This window comes from Octodon degus, unplaced genomic scaffold (genome assembly GCF_000260255.1).
Source record: "Octodon degus isolate 3935 unplaced genomic scaffold, OctDeg1.0 scaffold00145, whole genome shotgun sequence".
Taxonomy (NCBI): Eukaryota; Metazoa; Chordata; class Mammalia; order Rodentia; family Octodontidae; genus Octodon; species Octodon degus.
The window spans coordinates 4,320,104-4,338,149 of record NW_004524721.1 but is presented as its reverse complement, the minus strand read 5'-3'; the positions used below and the strand labels follow the sequence as shown (position 1 = coordinate 4,338,149).

Below are 18,046 nucleotides of genomic sequence, written 5' to 3'. Positions count from 1 at the left end.
GTGTGTGTGTGTGGCCAGCTCAGCCCACCAGGGGGCGGGGCTGGCTGGCATGTGGTGCTGGGGGATTGAACCGTGGTCCCTGTGCTTTGCTAACTTGTTCTAAGTAGGTACCTTAGACCACTGAGCCATCTCACCAGCCCCCTCAATTTTTATCTTGAAGTGGAAAAAGCCTTAGCACTTACCCACCAATATGGTGATACCTGTAGTATGGTATTTAACAACAAACCCCATTAAGTTTAAGCCATTAGTAGTAGCAGCTTTGATAATAGTGAAGATTAGAAGCAGCATCTAGCATGACACAGGCCCAGACACTGAAGATATTTAATGAATGACAGCCACAGTTATTGATGTGTGCTCATTGCCCAGAGCAGAGTGAATGTGCGGTGCCTTTGCCACCCATGCCTAGAGGGATCTTGGGGTCTGGTGTGGACGTGGACACGTAAGCTGGCTCGCAAAACTCTCTCCTCTGCCCTGCTCCTAACTGTGTGAGCCCCTCCTTTGGGACGTTAGGAAAGAAACACCTACAAGTGACCCATTAATGTTCAGGAGGAGCCGCAGTGCTCCACAGCACGCGGGGCGCCATTGGCAGCACATGGTATGGAGTGAGGTACCGTGTGCTCTCCAGGGCTGCACAGTGAAGATATAGAAATGAGCTCTTAATGATTACTGAAAAACTGCAGGACGCGGCCCAAGAAATAGCAGCATTAGGAGCATATTTAAGGCATGCTGTTCATTAATAAGCTTTCCCAATGCATTCTTTCAGCTTTCCTCCCCTGTTTACTGGAGAAACACTTTCCAACTCCCAAATTCACAAGCAAGTGAAAACACAACTCAAATATTATTTGAATATAGCTTCCTACTAATTGACAATAAAACAGGATTTGTATTTTTCTATTTTTCTTTCATTTAATGTAAATTACAAAAAAAATTAAATTATATTTTATAGGCCAGAGGAACTTTTTGTGACATTTGAAAGGGAAAATAGCAAATATGTAGCAAAAGCATTAATAGGTATTTTCATTATGAATTTAAATGGACTGAATCGATCAGAGTTACTACAAAGAAATATCTAGTTCAAAGGCTTGAAGTGAAAAGCCTATTTACAAATATAGAATGGGCTTCGAAGTGTCAAGAACAAATGGTGAGATTCCCATGGGCCAACAGGGTGGGAGACAGTGTGGAGAGAAAGCGCACCACTGGGCCTGCAGCTGCACGGCACTGCTGCCCAAGGTCTGTAGCCCCAGAGGACACAGCCTGTGGCCCCGGGACAGTGCAGGGATGGACACTCCTGAGCTCTCCCCTCCCTCATGAGTCTCCTCTCTGTGCTTCCTGTTGGCTGCAGTGGAAATCAAACAAGGGAGCTGCTGGTCTCAGAGGCCAGCCTTCGGGGGTCCCAGAGCACAGCAGAGAAAAGTGGAGACTAGGTGCAAGGGGCAGGGAAGAACCAGTGCAGCACATTTTTTAAAAATGAACTTACACTTTCTATTAGGAGAATTGGTTTTCTTTGTCTTCTGCTATGTCATCACACCCCAGTCTTTGATCATGTTTATTGTTTAACTATCTCGTGACACTCCTGGAAACTTGTGACTTGAGTCCTTTTCTAAATCTAGATGATTTTTAAAGAAGAACTTTGAAGCTACCTAAATTGAAGGAGAAAATGCCCATATTGAAGGCCTTGCTGGGTAATTCTCATAAATAGAAGTTACAGCTGTTTCCACTCCAGTCCTTCCTGTTACAACAGTGTAGTTCAGCAAACATCGATTGCTTTCCTCTGCCTGCCAGCCCTTTACTGGGCTCCCGAGTAGTTGTAAACACAGCAGCAGCATGGCGCTGCCTGCAGTGGAGGAAGGGAAAAATATATTTATGGAGCATTTGCTCCATGGCAGGCACTGTGCTAAGCACCTGACAGCCTTTAGGTCTTACAATTCTTACGGTCAGATGACAGGGTTATTGTCTTTTATCCATGGTGAAACTGAGACTGAAAGAATTTTAGTAAGTTGGCTAATGTCAAAGAGCTAGAAAGTCACTGAGTAGGAGCTTGGACTCTCACCTCTCCTAATCCAAAGCCCAGCTTTCATTCATTCATTCTTTCTTTCATCCCTTTGGCAAATGTTGATCGAATGGATGCATGTGGATCCTTGTGGTTCCCTAAGGGCAGTATATGTCTTGGTACAAAGCTTCCTGGTCATTCCTTGTGCTCCAGTCACTCAGGACAGCAGGGAATGAGTTTAGCTGCCACGAGGGAATGATCAGGCAGCGACAAGGAGGGATGCTGAGGAGACTGGCTATCTAGGAGGAAGGAGAAACAGTTGAAAAGGAAATAAAAGCATTGTTTTCTGAAAACCATACGGGACCTCAAGAAGGCACAGCTTCATTAACTTTCCATGCCTTCTTGCACCACTCTGTCAAGGATTCAACACAAATTCATAAAGCCACACCCTTCTGAGGACTTTGTCACAGGATTTAGAGGCCATAGTGGATAGGTCATCCCAAGGGTCCTACACAGACGAGCACTGTGCACCTACCCAGAGGCTACTCCCACAAGCCTCCAAAGAAGTATTAAAGGATTCAGAGTAGAAGTGGATCCAGAGTCCAAGAAGCACTGTTGGGCAAAGTGCTAAGACCCTGAGTTTGTCCCCAGGCACCCCTGACACAGTAACCACCAGTCACACTGTGTGTGAGACGCTGTGCGGCTTGATCTTAAGAGCAGCTTTGAGGTGGTTTGGGCAGGACATGAGATGAGTTGTCTCGGAGGTGGCTTCTTCCCACTGCTTCAGCCTTCTGATGGTTCTGCAATGAAGGTCAGTTTTTTTCTAATAGTATTGCCAGATCTTGTCAAATTCTAATTCTCGGTAAATGTAAGCTAATAAAGCAAAATCCACTGATTTCGTGTGTTTACATTCATGAGTCATTTTTGTAATTGCACATTGCATCATTTAGGAATTAAAGATATGATTCATGGAGCAATCAGTGTGATTGGAACAAAGCAAACTAAATTATATGCTGTGATAGTTTTAGAGAAACTTCATTCTTTTGTGATGAGAAAAGAACTAAACTAAACTTTTAGTTTTGTTTAGCCTTGCTCATGAACAGTGCTAGTGTTTGTTGAAGTCTCACTGGTGACTGCTTGGGGACTTGCGGATGCACATCTGACTTATTCTAAGGAAGGATGTGCCTGCTGTCAGCATCTTGCCCATGGACTACCTCTTTTGAAGCCATGATTTACTTGCTTCATGAGCAACTTCTAATTCTCCTGTTGCTCCAAATTTTTCTTCTGATTTAGGCATATCTGTTCATTCCTAACATGTGCACTTCCCAAGGTTTGTTCTAGACATTTCTGTTTTCTTTCTCTACTTTCTCACTTTGCAATTTCTTCCTCCATCATGACCTCAACAGATACTTCTGTGTGATTAACACCCAGAGATGCATTTCTTTCTGTCTCTTAAGTTCACATTTTTGAACTACGGAAGCATCCTGCTGCTCTCAGATTCAACTGAATTCATCCCCAAGCCTCTATCTTTTCATAGTTCCTCTCTGTTGGAACCGTACTCCTCTGGCTATGGAAAATCTGGTTCTCTTCATTACCCAGGTCTAAATACTTGTGAAATTATGTTGATTTCAACTCTGTGATCATTGTTTTGTTCCTCCTGATCTGAATTTTTTTTGTTGTTGTTTTGTTTTGTTTTGTTTTTGGTGGGACCGGGGATTGGACTCAGGCCCTTCTGCTTGCCAGGGAAGCACTTATTCCACTGAGCCATCTCCCCGGCCCCTCTGATCTGACATTTGAAAGTCTTGGATTTCATGGACATATGAGCACTTTCCCAGGCTTAGTGATACTGTGTTCTCCCAGGAGAAAGTCTGCCCCAGAGTGTGTACTAATCAATAGCACCATTCCTTTTTACTTTCAGATACTAACACGAAACAACAGAGATCAGAAATATTCAATTTATCAAGTTTTGCTCTTTCACATTAAGTGTTTTTATTTGTTAACTTTCAGGAAATACCAATTGGGGTGTCTAAAATAATTGGTACAGCACAAACATTAAACTTTAATCACATTATTTTAAACTTACATTAATAATGTGTTAGAATTTTGAATGAGCCTACGTGAAAGGTCTTCTTGTAACAGTTTTTGACAGAATATTGCACCACAACGAAAGATTACAAAATAGTAAGCCAACATGTGTTCCAAAACTCCAAATAACTTTTGGTACCTCATTAGGAAAGTAAATATAAATGGATGTTTAAATAACCACTGATTCTGGAAAAAATTCTATATTGTAAAAATAAATAGTTTCTAAAGAAAGCAAAGGTAAAATTTTCATCTCCATTAACATTATTCTGCATAATATGCAGGAGGAGAAGATCTAGGAAAGCTTTAAAGTCCTTTATCTTCTTTTAAGAAAAATAGCATAAAATTACGCATAGCATAAAGCATGCTTTTTTGTTTTGTAACTTTATGTGGAAAATCTTCAGAAGTCACCCTTGGAATAAAAAACATTAAAAATGACATGAATTCTTTTCTGAAAATATTTAATTGTCCCCAGGATCACTGACAGAGGCTGTGAAGTGAGAGGAAGGAACAAGAAGGATGGCAAGCTACCCTGAGATTTCCATGTTGGAGGTGATGAAGGAAAGGAACCCTGAGCACAACTGAGCCATGGCCAAGGGGCAGAGAGGCCAGCACCTGCAGCAACAACATAGAATCTAATGACTCAGCCCCTGTGGTCATATCCAGAATTCAGGATGAGTGCAAACTTCCTACTAATTGAAAGAAGAGTAATAATAGAAAGAAATGAAGAGAGCAAAGTCATAGGGTTCAAGGCATTATGATTAGTTTAACCTCAAAATGCTATACCCCACTTCCAGGCCCAGCCTAAGCCTGGCCATAATGGCATGAATACACACATGAGGATTTAAGCCACCCTAAAACAAGAGGGGACGCCATGGAAAGCTGAGGAAGAGAATGCCACCAGAGAGATGCAGATCTCATGGCCTCCCAGCGGTTATTGGGTGTGAAAATGAGGCAGAGCAGCAGGGGTGGGGATGACTGAGGAGCTGTGAAGCAGGAGGACCCTTCTCTATTTCAGGAGAACGTGTGTGTGTGCTCTGTCCTGGGAACCCATTGGACAGAAACCACCTAAGAGGGAAGGCAGACACTGAAGGAGTTCAATATAGGAGACAGAGATTCACCTCACTATGATCTCTGCTCCCTTAGTTATGTCATTCCAGTGTTGGGAAACTGCTCATTATACTTAGAGCCCCAGGGTTATGGAATTTGAGAACTATGAAAAGGGATTCTCAATCAATCAATCATAATTTTTCCCAGAGGTGAGAAAACAAAATTTTTTCAGTTTTGCTTTCTTCATTTCAGCTTTGCTCTCATTTCTTTCTATTATTACTCTTCTTTCAATTAGTGGGAAGTTTGCACTCATCCTGAATTCTAGATATGACCACAGGGGCTGAGTCATTAGATTCTATGTTGTTGCTGCAGGTGCTGGCCTCTCTACCCCTTGGCCATGGCTCATTTGTGCTCAGGGTTCCTTTCCTTCATCACCTCCAACATGAAAATCTCAGGGTAGCTTGCCATCCTTCTTGTTCCTTCCTCTCACTTCACAGCCTCTATCAGTGATACTGGGGACAATTAAATATATTCAGTTTTTGACAGTGTCAAAAGAAAGTGAAAAGCATGGGTTTTGGCCTCAAATAGACTTGGTTTGAATCCAGGCACATCTATGACTTGGAAGGAGATTGATAGCTCCAAGTGTCAGCTTCTTGTGAAGTGGGAAAAGCCATGCCTTCCCCAGGGAGTTCTGGCAAGTCAATGAGATGTTGAAGCTCTTGTGACCACTTGCATGTTATCTGCTTATGTTGTGTGTTTCTTTTTCTGCCTGTCTACTCCAAGAAGTTAGGGGGGTTTTTTTGTTTGTTTGTTTGTTTGTTTGTTTTAAAGTTTTGCTCTTGATATATTCCCAGTGCCTAGGACAGTGTCTGAAGGGCATAAACATGTGCTGAATGATTTCACATCAAGTGTTTATCATGGTATCAATAATTTAATGACAGTGATTCTTTAACATGACGACAGCAGCAACCACAGAACACCAAAATGCAGTGCTAGGGAGACCACATAGATCCTTGCAGTTGACTTTGTCCTAATAACTGTATTGCCAAGCAATTTTGACAATGAATACATATTCCTAATAATCACTCATACCATCTTATTTTTCAGTGGAGAAAAAAACTTTCACATTTTTTACTATATTTATGCTGGTTTAGCTGAAAAGAAGAAACTAGCCCTTTACAAGTTGCCTGAAAATAAGCCTCCCAGGTAATTGACCAGGTTGTACCAGCGTAAGTAATACTTTCCATCACCACTTAGTTTTAGCTTTTACAGTTCTTTTTGTACTTTTTCAGGTATCTACAAAATGACCACCTCCGAACAGTACAGGACATGATGAATAACAGTTTTTATAAATCCCAGTATGAACTAATTGAGCAGTGTTTCAAAGTGATAGGCTTTACAACGGAGGTAAGCGCAAAAGACGTCTGAGCCTCTGTAGGAAGGGTCTTCTTGTCACTGCTCGTGGTAGGAGTTGGCATTCTCTGAGCGATTAACATATGGGCTATTCTAAGGGGAATTATTTTTCTCCTTGCTCTCTCTTTTATCATTAACTGGATTTACAAGGAGTTTTTAATCTTTAAAAAACAATTGGATATATTTACATACCCTATACTTTTCAATATCTGTATTATTGATTTTCATTTTTATATTTTTATTAATTTAGTGATTTGTTTTTTTCTTTTTTAAGAAAATATTTGATTCCTTGATTTTTCCCATTTAATAATGAGCATATGAAGGCAATAAATTTATTTCAGAGTAATAAAAATAGTCCCCTGTACTATAGTTTGTGTTTCTTTAATTTTGCTACCAAAGTGTCTCGTTTAAAAGAGACTCCCAAAAGCAGTTTGAGAAGCTTTCAAGCTCTGATTCGAGCAGTTTACTGTTTGCTGTGTTAATTCAGATCCTGTGATAAAAGACCTCACTCTAAATGTGAAGCAGGCTTTTAAATAAGCCCTTACAGGAAAGCAGTGTGCAGTTCATTGAATTTTCAGTTAATTTTCTTAAATAACCCTCCTGCAGCTTTAAACAGTAAATGTGTCTGCTTGAGAAATTTACTGACATTGCTTGGCTTATCAGATCTCTACTGAGTAGTTAAACTAAAAGAAAACACCTAATTCTTCTCAAAATATCTAGAAAATTTATCTAGCAACATAGAAAATGGAAAGATGCCAACAGAAGTGAAATTTTACAAAATTCATCCAAATTATACCCTGTTATTGAATTTAATCATTTTATGTCCTGCTTTAGGGCAGTGCTCTAAATATTTGCTGTCACTATAATAAAACCCATGACATGATGAACATATATAGAGAACAGGTTTCTTTTGACTCACTGTTTTGATGACTACAGACCACAGTTTGCTCCTTTGCTTTGTGCCATGTGGCAAGGCAGCATGTCACGCAGCAAGACCAAAACCAGTGACATCACAAACCAGGGAGCAAAGAGAGACAGGACGGGATGAGTTTCCACACTCTAGGGGCCTACAGATCTCTCTCTGGGCCCTCCTTCCACATGCTCCACCACGTCCCAGCCTGCCATCCTGGGGACCACTCCCTTAACACATGGACCTTTGAGGGAGAGCAGTTGCCTTCTAACATAGGAGGTTGTGGCTAACCTTCAGCTCTATGACACAGTTATTTAACAGGATTAGGTATACACATTCTTACATTCTTGGCATAGAGTGAAGCTTGCATCTCAGACCATTCTCTCTTGCTGTTCTTCTGCTTTTTCAGCTCTGGTAACCACCCACGTGCATGCGCGCATGTGTGTGTGTGCGTCACACACACGGAGTCCTGCCTTCCCTTTGCACACTTATGCCTTCATCCTAGGTGTCCCGGGTGCACTCTTAGGAGAGGGTCTTCTTAAGGCCTTGCCCATAGCAATGAAATGTGATCTCTGCCAAATGACTGAAGTTGGACAAGGAGGACTGTGAAAGTATAATGAGAAGGGAAGACTGTGGGTGGGAGCTACACCTTTTTCGTCTGGCCTCAGTGACCGCCTCTTCCGATCTCCCACTGTATGGGCTATACAGTGGCCAAGCTCACCAGTGGGTGAATCCACTGATGAGTAGTTACCCATGACCCATTCACTGTTTAAAACCCCACCTCTAAACTCTTGGTGTTGGGGGGCAGGGGCCATTCCGGGTCTAAGCCGTAATAATATGGGCACTACTGGTTACATCTCTGTTGCATTCCCCTGCCAAAATTCAAATTCTGGCATCTCTGCTTCTGTCATACTTTCTATCCCTAACCCCTTCCTGACCCTGTCCTCACCCCTCCCACAGCTTGTATCTAAGGAGGCAAGCTGATTTAAGCACCCAGAGTATCCTGGCTCTTAACACAGGGCCCATTTGAGGAACACTGAATAAAGCAAAAGGTAGTATCTACCCCTGGTCTCCTAAGATCAGTGCTCCTAGGAGTAGCTGCTCCCCTGGACTATGGGCTGGCTCTGTTGGATGCCTGGTCAGCAGAAGGCAGGAGACGCTTACTGGCTCGAGCCATCCCCCAACATCAGGGCAGATGTTGTACACCAGCCCTAGGCTGGGATTGCTCATGGTTCTTTTCTCTGCTTTTTGTTCTCAGAAGAGCTGGTCTGCTTCATACAGATCTACTCCCACAGGGGATGCTATCTTAGAAGTAACGAATCATTTTTAATTGGTTTGTTTACTTCTAAGTTCCACTTACTGGAGGCAGTGTCTTGCTTATATTTGGCTCAACTACTTTTTCTTGCTTGGTAGAGCAATGTTTAGTAATAGTTAAATGAAAACCGCTTCATGGCATCTACTGAAAAATATAGCTCATTTATTTCAGTGTTCCAAATTTAAACAGTCAGGGGATAAGGAGATAGCTTGGTGCTCTCAGCACCTGCTTGGCAAGCACAAGGACCTGGGTTTGATGCCCGGTAGGTACCACATGTCGTGCAGGCCCTGGGTCCCCAGGCTCGCAGTGCTGGCCACTGACCAGGCGTGGTGATGCATGTTTGTAATGCCAGCACTGGAGAGGCTGAGACAGGAGGATCACTGTGAGTCTGGGCTGCATAGCAAGACCCTGTACCAAATAAATAAATATATAAATTTGGAACAACAGAAAATATTGAATGTCTAACCTAATAGCTTAGGATAAAGGAGTCTGTAACATGTACTTCTGGCTCTAAGCATCACCACTGCTGTATATTTTGTGGAGAGTTCTAGTCCAGTCCAGTGACCTGTAGGATGTAGTAGCCTATCTCAGACAGACTGTAAGACTGAATGGGGCAGCTGGGCCTGGTCTGGGTTCAGATTCAACCAAGTGGGTGTGTATTTCCTTTTTATCCCAGTCCTGAAGTTTTAAACCATCCTTCTAGCTTTGTTGGATCTGTCCTTTATTTGTAGCAGCTGCAAATTCATGCTGGATAGAGACCCCATTCCGCGCGCGGGGAAGCAGCATGGTGCTCACACACTCCCTTCCAGGCTCCCAGCGGCTCAGCTCTGGCGACTCCAGTGGAATCTGTTTCTCCCTCCCATGACCCTCTTTTCCTCACTGATGGGAACATCACCACTGTGACATTCCTTTAAACATTTCCATGGTTGACAACCCACCTGGGCATTTGTGATTCAGCACAATCTAAAAGAGTGACAAGCAAATCAAAATTAGCAATTCTCTAAAAATAACCCAAACTGGAAACTTTAAAACTTCTAAACCATATGATGTCCTAAGCCATATTCTTGCTGTGAATGCCCAGCAGCATTTAAAATGCTGAGCAGTGTGACCACCAGCGTGATGATTCCGTTCATCAGAGATCGTCTTTACCATACCACTACACCACCGCAGAGGACAGTTGTTTTTCTGTGCACAGAGTCCTCTGCCTAAGATGAGATTTCCATTTTCTGTGCTTTAACTTTGCTTACATTTCTTTGGATAGTCTGAGAATCTTTGGATTATTATTAATTATTAGGATCAAATAATATCATAATGTAAGATTACACAAAGCATTGAACTTCCAAGAAATACTACTAGCTCATTTTAAAAATAGTTTTGAGGGCTGTGGAGATAACTCAGCACTCTAAGTGCCTGCCTAGGCAAGCACAGGACGTGGGGTTCGATCCCAATACCACATGCCATGCCGGCCCCACCCCCTGGGTGCACCAAGCTGGCCACTGAGTCCGGTCTTGGTGGCACACGCCTGTAATTCCAGTGCTGGGGAGGCTGAAACAGGAAGATCACTACAAGTCTGAGCTGCATAGTGAGATCCTGTACCAAACACATAAAAAATAAAAAATAAATAGTTTTGGATCAAGATAGAAGTATGTCACTTTTAGCACCTTAGCAATAATTTTAAAATAATAATTTGATATCAACTTATTCGCTTCCCTCAAAATCATTAAACAACAGTTCTAAAATGTCATGATTTAATCAATATTATAGCTTCAGCTGAGTGAGAAAACCAAGAAGGTAGTTGGTATAATAAAGAGAATCCTATGCTAAGCAGTCAAGATCCCTAAATGAACATCCTTAGGACTGCTTGTTTCTCGTTGTGTGTCCTTAGGCCAATGACTAAACCTCTCTGAGCTAAGAGTATTTTATTATTGAAAGGGAGAATGATTAATTTCTGAATCACTTGTAACTCTCACTTTGTGTGATCTTATGTCTGATGTGGGACCATTTCATTTCACTTGACTCTTTGCAGATTGCTCATATCGTGTCATATCATGGCTTTAAGGTTCTGCAGAATTCCAACTAAGAAAAGAATGCAGTAGCCCTCACACACTAACAGATGCAAGTGTGGATTGCAGCTCCTGTTTAGCCAGTATGTGAGTTCTGCAGGCATCCAGTCTACAGCTGGCTTCCTTTGAGCTCTGTCAGTGGGAGAATCAGCCCGTGGCTCTTTCAGGACTAGACTAGTGCTGCCATATCACTGAGGGTTGGGGGCTGTTATTCTGGTCCTAGGGGATCCTCACCTGCTTTGAGGACCAGGCATTGTTCTTTTCCCCACTGTGTCATCTAGCTTCAATTAGGCTTAAGAGCAAATTCAGGCTCTCAGAAAGGCCTGAGCTTACATCACTAAAAGGACCACTTGCCTCAGACACAGCCCACTTCACGTGGGCTGTCACTCCTATTCCCAAAACAAAATCAGGGAAAGGGGTAGAAGGCCTTCTCCAGCTGCCAAGTTCTCCATAATAGAAGAACTAATTGACTTTCATAAGGAAACAACTTGGTGTGGTGATGTTTTGTTGTTCTCGTAAAATCTAACTACTAACTCAGGATGCAAAGTCTGAGGCTAGAAGAGATGGCACTTAAATGAAATGAAAATTCTGTTTATAGACTTGTCTTATATTATCCAAGACAAATAATAAGATTCTCTTTTGAAAATGAAGGAAATTTTATTTCACTTGACTGACACAAAAGAAATCAGTATCAGTTTTATAAGTATTTGTTGCATTTATTAAGTGCTAGCTGTGTTCCAGGCCCTGGGCTAGAAGTCAGAGGTATGGATTAGTCATAGTTTCTGTCCTAAGTAAGTTTATAGGACTGGGGAGATGGCTCAGTAGAATAAGCACTTCCCTGGCAAGCGCAAAGGCCTGAGTTCAATTCCTGGTTCTGCTAAGTAAGTTTATAATCTGATAGTAGAGCTATGCTGTACACAAACATCATTTCTGTAAAATGTAGTCAATGCAATGAGAGTGAGAAGTCTGGGTTTGGTTCGTAAAATTTAAAGAATTTGTTTGCAGAGAACAGACACTAATGGCACAAGCTGAAACTGAAGTGTGGAAATAATGTGGAACTCTTGGGAGCCTGGGTGGCAGGGAGTGTGTGACAGCAGGAGCTAGAAACAGAAACAGAAACCAAGGCACAAGGAGATGAGAATCCTCTTTGGTGTGACTTGGTCAGCTGGAATTTTATCTTGAGGAGAGCCCAGAGGAAGGTTTTAATTGGCAACATAAGATGATGACCTGATTTGCCTGCTAGAAAAAGTCCTCTGAGAGCCCAGTAGGAGGTGGTTAGAGAGAGCCAAGACACAGGTGAGAGTCTGGTTAAGAACCTAATCCTCAAGGTAAGAATGTGGGCTGACTGTTCGTGAGTCTAGAGGTAACCTTGATCTTGACCCATAAACATGAAACTAAGGGCAGGTGGTTTACCTGTTACTTGTTCTTGATGTTCAAAGGCAGATGTCTGTGCCCAGAAAACACTATTTATAGTTGTAATGTGATGACTTCACCCTTAACAAATTGCACCTGCAATGACTCTAGTTCCAAATAAAATCACCTTCTGACATACTGGGTCTAAAGATTTCAGCATGTGAAATTTGGGAGACACAGTTCAACCCAGGACAGACACTAGAGATTTGATTAGTTTTGTCACCTCTGGTCCTTCCCACAGTATCTCCAGATGTTACCACATTTCCCACGGGAACAGTAGCATCCCTTCCTGCTCCCACCCTCTGGTTAGAAACCAAGGTCCTAGAAACCTCGCCCAAGGCCCAGATCTGGATCTCTACCCACAGCCATGCCCCCTCCTCCACCAGAGGGGACCCGGCTCCTCTGCATCTGCGCAGCCGGGGGCATCTCATACTCCTCTTGGCAGCACTTGTGTGTTGCTCCCACCCAGTTTTCAAGGTCAGCTCGGCACAGTTGTTGTGCATGTGTGGTGTGGTTGGATTTGACACCCCATAGCCAACAAACCTCTTCATTTTTTGATCATGCTAATCACTCCTTATGCTTTTTGATTAAAAAGTACCACTGTTTTCTACATTTCCACATTTAAAGGTAATAGTTTGATACTCATTATATTGGTAACATCACTATCAGAAAGTGCATATACTTTGAAATTAAATTTGGTATAAAAGTGATCCAGAGCCACTGGCCACCCGCACACTTGAAAGTTCAACAAGTCCCTTCACCATCTATAACACCCCACTAGTCTCATCTTCTTTAAAAACTGCTTTTTACTCAAGTACCAGAATTTAAGCCCAGTGAGGATTATCCTTTGTGGTGCTGTTTTCAGGCTAGTATTATAAAAGTTGAGAAACAATTGTGATTCTTGAATTATGTACTGTTCATCATTGGTAGTGCACAGAGCAGTGTTTTAGTTGGAATGTGAGTGGCAGTGGGCTCAATTGCAGGATGTCCCACTTACTCTCCAAGAAGGTCACACATCAAAGGGTAACAAAGCCATCAAAAGTAAGGGGGCTTCTAACAGCATTGTGTTCCTTGTCCCAAAGTCACTTATAAAGAAACTTTTAGGACACCATGCCTTGTGAATCAGATGTGCTCTGCTTTCTGAAAAGCCATGGAATGTTAGTCACCTTTCCCACACTTTCTCACCCTCATGGCTTCCACAGTCACTTGGAGAGGCGCTGGCCCCTCCGTCACCCTGACTGTCAGTCGCTGCGTGTGGGAGGCAGCAGGCCTGGTGCTAACCATGGCCTGAAACTGGCCACAGAGCCGCAGCCTCAGTTTCCAAGTCCTATAAGTATGAGATTTTTCTCACAATGAAGGACTAAATAATAGCAAAAAGATGCTAGTACATACCTGTTAGAATGACCAGATTCAGGAAAAAATGGAAACAAAGTTTTTGTAGTGGGGAGGGGACATGGAGTTAAAGAGAGTGGGTGGGGAAAAAGGAATCAAGTTATGTAGTACAGATTCTCCATGATGAATGTGATCATTATGTATATATAAAATATACCAATGAAATCTGTTTGAGAAAAAAAATGGCCAGATTCCAAAGTGCTGACACTGTCAACTGCTGGTGCCCATGGGGAGCAGCAGGAACGCTCCCGCATTGCTGGTGGGAGGCAGAGGGGCACAGGCACCTCGGAAGGCAGCTTGGCTGTCTCACAAAACTAAATGTACTCTTCTGGCTCATGATTCCATTTTTTAAAGTTATTTCTGTGACAGAAAGCTAAATTAAGCATTAACTATTCGTTTTACTGTGCTCTGGCTGTGGACAGTCCCCTAGCTAAGCCCTAATTACCTCGCCAATTGGTTATCTCGATTAACATTTAAAAGGTTCTTTGTGGGACAGATTCTCCACTTGCAAGATTACTTTGAAGTGGAACATTTTTTTTTTTCTTTTAAAGTTGTTGGCACATTGCCGAAAGCTCTTACTGATTGAAAGCTGGACCTGCCTCTCTGGACTCTAATTCCCGGGGCGTTTTCCACAGTAGCTCCATATGCCTGCCAACACTGATTCTGTAGACTGCACAGAACTTTGCTTCCCATCGGGGACTTGCATAGCAATTTGTTCCCTTTCAGGTCCCGCCTGTACTGGTACAAAATGCCTGTGCAGAAACGCTGATGGAAATCCCAAAATCTCAGGGCTTAAATCTCAGTCGTCACATGTTAGGAGTGATGGGAGGGGACCACAAGTGCGAGCAGGATCGGATCACACCAAATAGCCAGGCCACTGTGTGCTGAGCTCCGACCACGCTCCACTCCTGGGGTGGTGATCAAAACAGAAAAAATAATAATAACTCGAGGATATGGTCAAAGGATCAGGAAACTACAGTATCATGTGAATTCTCCAGTAAGATATTCAGACTGCTTATATTTACATTGTTTTTAATGGAACCAGGGGGGTGATCCAGTTTTAAAACATAATCTAGTCTGCCTCTAATTTTTTAATCTGACAAGGTAAGTATTTTAAAGGAGATAAACATCTTTATAAAGTTGAAAAGAAGGGCTGGCCAGATAGCTCAGTGGACTAAGCACCTGCTTTGGCAAGCACAGGGACCAGGGTTCAATCCCAGGTCCTGCATGCCATGCCAGCCCTGCCCCTGAGGTGTGGTGAGCTGGTGACTGAGTCCAGGTATGGTAATCCCAGCACTGGGGAGGCTGAAAACAGGAGGATCACTACAAGTCCAAGCTGTGTAGTGAGAACCTGTACTAAATACATAAAATGAAAAAAATGAATAAATGAGGTTGAAGGGAAAAAACAAAGCATACTCTTTTTTTTTTTTTTTTTTTGGCAGAACCAGGGATTGAACTCAGGCCCTTGCACTTGCCAGGGAAGCGCTTATTCCACTGAGCCATCTCCCCAGGCCCTAAACATGCTCTTAACATACAATCCAGTTACTGTGCCCCTTGGTGTGTGCCCGAATGATCAAACTTTTGTGTCTGCCCGAAACACTACACAGAGATCTGTATAGTTGCCTTACACATAATTGCCAATCGCCAAATCTGAAATAAACCAAGATGTCCTTTAGGAGGTACGTGGATAAATAAACTGTGGCACAAATTCAGTGCTAAAAGAAAATAAGCTACCAAACTAAGAAAAGATGTGAAGGAACCTTAAGCACAAATCAAATGAAAGAAGCCAGCCTGAGAAAGCTACTTACTATGCTTCCAACCATATGACATCCTGGAAAAGAGAAAAGTATAGACATAATAAAAAGATTAATGGTTGCAAAAGACGCAGAGGGAAGACAAATCAGCAGAGCGAGGAAGCTAGCAGAGCGCGTGAGCTGCCCTGCGCTGCAGTGGGGGACTTCAGTCTTTGCAAATTTCTAAACCCCATCGAATGTCCCACCCCAGTGGTAAACCTTAATATAAGCTGTAGGCTTTGAGTAGTAGTATAGGGTTATTGATTGTAAAAAAAAAACACCAGAAAAAAAAAAAAAAAAAAAAAAAAAAAAAAAGCGCCACTGTGTCATATGATGTTGATGATGTTAAGATTTTGCTTTCAGGAGGATAGGGAATATATGAGAATTCTGTACACTTTCCAGTCCATCTGACTTTTAACGTAAAGTATTCTAAAAGTAAAATTTATTAATTTTAAAAAGTATGATAAAATACAGAAATCAAAATAGATAACTGTGAGCATTATAGAAATACAGTATAAAATGATCTATACTACTTGGTTCTTCAATCTCTGGGGTCCTCAAGTGCTGAGATTATTGTTGGGTATTGATATATTCATAGTATTTTATATAGTGTTGATAGTAAAGAGATAATACATAGATGGATGGATGGATGGATGGATGGAGGTTTGGGTAGTTACTGTAGCATAATAGAATTTCAGAGAAGAAAAAGTAGATCTAATGAAATTGCTTTGCCTTGGGCAGATGAACTCAGTGTGAAGAGGAATATCCCTTCCCCAACCATGCAGCACACAGTAGCTGTCTGCATACCAGAGCAGCATGACACTCAAGCATGAAGCAGATCAGAAATGTTTAGAGCACAGTGGAGGAGCCTGGAGCCTGATACATCTTAACAATGAAACTCTGGCTCTCTGGCAAACTAGAACTCAGCTTGTCCTTAAAGACATGGTGGAAGCAGTTACTTTTCAGCCCTGAGGTACAGAGAAGCTAACACAGGAGGTGGTATTTGTAGAATAAGCTACAAATGTTTTCCAGATCCAGAGAACACTTGGAGAGCACCCTTACCTGCACACCACTGTCCTTCCTCAGTGGGGAGCGTTGGTGCAGTCTATGAGCTGGGAGCCAGAATTCAGGCCTCACTCGAACTCCATGGAAGTTGTTAGATTGCTCCATGAGCTGGTGACTTCATAGGTGTAAAGCAAAAGTCTTTTCCTTAGGGTTAACCACCAAACACAACATTACTTTGGGCTCTTTGGTGATGATCAGCTACAAAGATGATGAGTCTTTCTGCTATAATAACTCAGCCGCTCCCCATCAAGACTGAGCCTGTTCCCTCAGTCTAGCTGCAGGTCACCATGCCAGGGCACTGGTTTTCTGAGTTTTAAGCCTCCAGCTTTAGTCCAGAGGACTAAAGAATTATAGAATGTCAAGGAGAGCCCCACAGCCTAGAAAAACTGTACAATCAGAATTAAACCATGAAACAGGAATTAAGTGTCCATTGACTCAGCAAATGATTCAGTGTAATGAATCTCTAAATTCTGTCAAAAATACAACTGTAGAAGCTTTTTTTTTTAGAAATAACCTTTCTAATATGTAGCTGACAAACACACAAAGTTTTTAGAGAACACAGTTTTCAACAACTTACAGAAAAGTATATTACTTTTTTTACTTTTTTTTTTTTTTTTTTGGTGGAACCAGGGATTGAACTCAGGCCCTTGCGCTTGTCAGGCAAGCGCTTATTTTACTGAGCCATCTCCCCGGCCCCAAAAAGTATATTACTGATGTAGATTACCTACCAATAAGGCCTAAAGTTTTCTTAACCAAAAAAAGACAGCAAAATATCAGATATTGTATTAATTTCTCCATCTGAATACAGTGGAAGCTCATGCTGGTCATTTCATTGCAATTTATGCATATTACAGATGGTGATTCCTTACTAAGAGAATTTTCTTGGAAAAATGATTCACATCCTGTCTGTCAGCCTAGTTATTATTCTGCTTTCACATTGTACTCCAAGTCTACTTTTGCCTTTCCATCTTAGTCATTTCCTGCTCTAAAGCCAAGACACATGGTGTCCCACCCCAAGCAAAGCCTCTGAATATTTCAGTTCATTCAGTTCCGTTCCTCGACAGACTTACCATGTTCAAATGTAATAGAAGGTCTCTTCTGCTTTGAAATTGCTGGTGGCTTTTTATGGTAATTTTTGTGGTAAGATCCACACCCCAGACAGCCTGGGTCTTGCCTGTGCTCACCTGTCAAACCTTTACCTCACCAGTCTTCTCCAGCCCATGTGGAGCAGCTTCCTCTCCCAAAGGAGGCCATGGCTCTCACTGTTGCCTCTACCTCCATCACTTTTTCCCACAGCCAGCTCTCCCCTGACCTTCAGGCCTCAGCTTCAGGCTGCCTCCTCAGAGAACAGCCTTCCTAGGCCTATTCAAATGAAGCAGCCCTTCCTGCCCTTCCCAGCCACCATCATTATCCCTCTCTGTTTTGTTTTCTTCACAACCTTTGTTATTTGTTTTCAGAAGTGCCCTGTTTACCTATTTGCTTATTTATCATTGTCTCCTCACCTTCTAAACACACTAAGGAAAAGAGAGTCTTTATTTCATTTGCTACTAAATTCCACTG

General features: G+C 42.2%; 1 protein-coding gene across 1 annotated transcript in view; it reads left to right on the top strand.

Annotated features, from left to right (window-relative positions):
* Myo3a (myosin IIIA) overlaps positions 1–18,046 on the top strand; it is a 180,483-nt gene that overhangs the window by 105,767 nt on the left and 56,670 nt on the right. Inside the window, 2 exon segments of the mRNA XM_004641883.1 lie at positions 6,230–6,328; positions 6,415–6,529. Of these exon segments, the coding sequence (XP_004641940.1) occupies positions 6,230–6,328; positions 6,415–6,529 (214 nt within the window).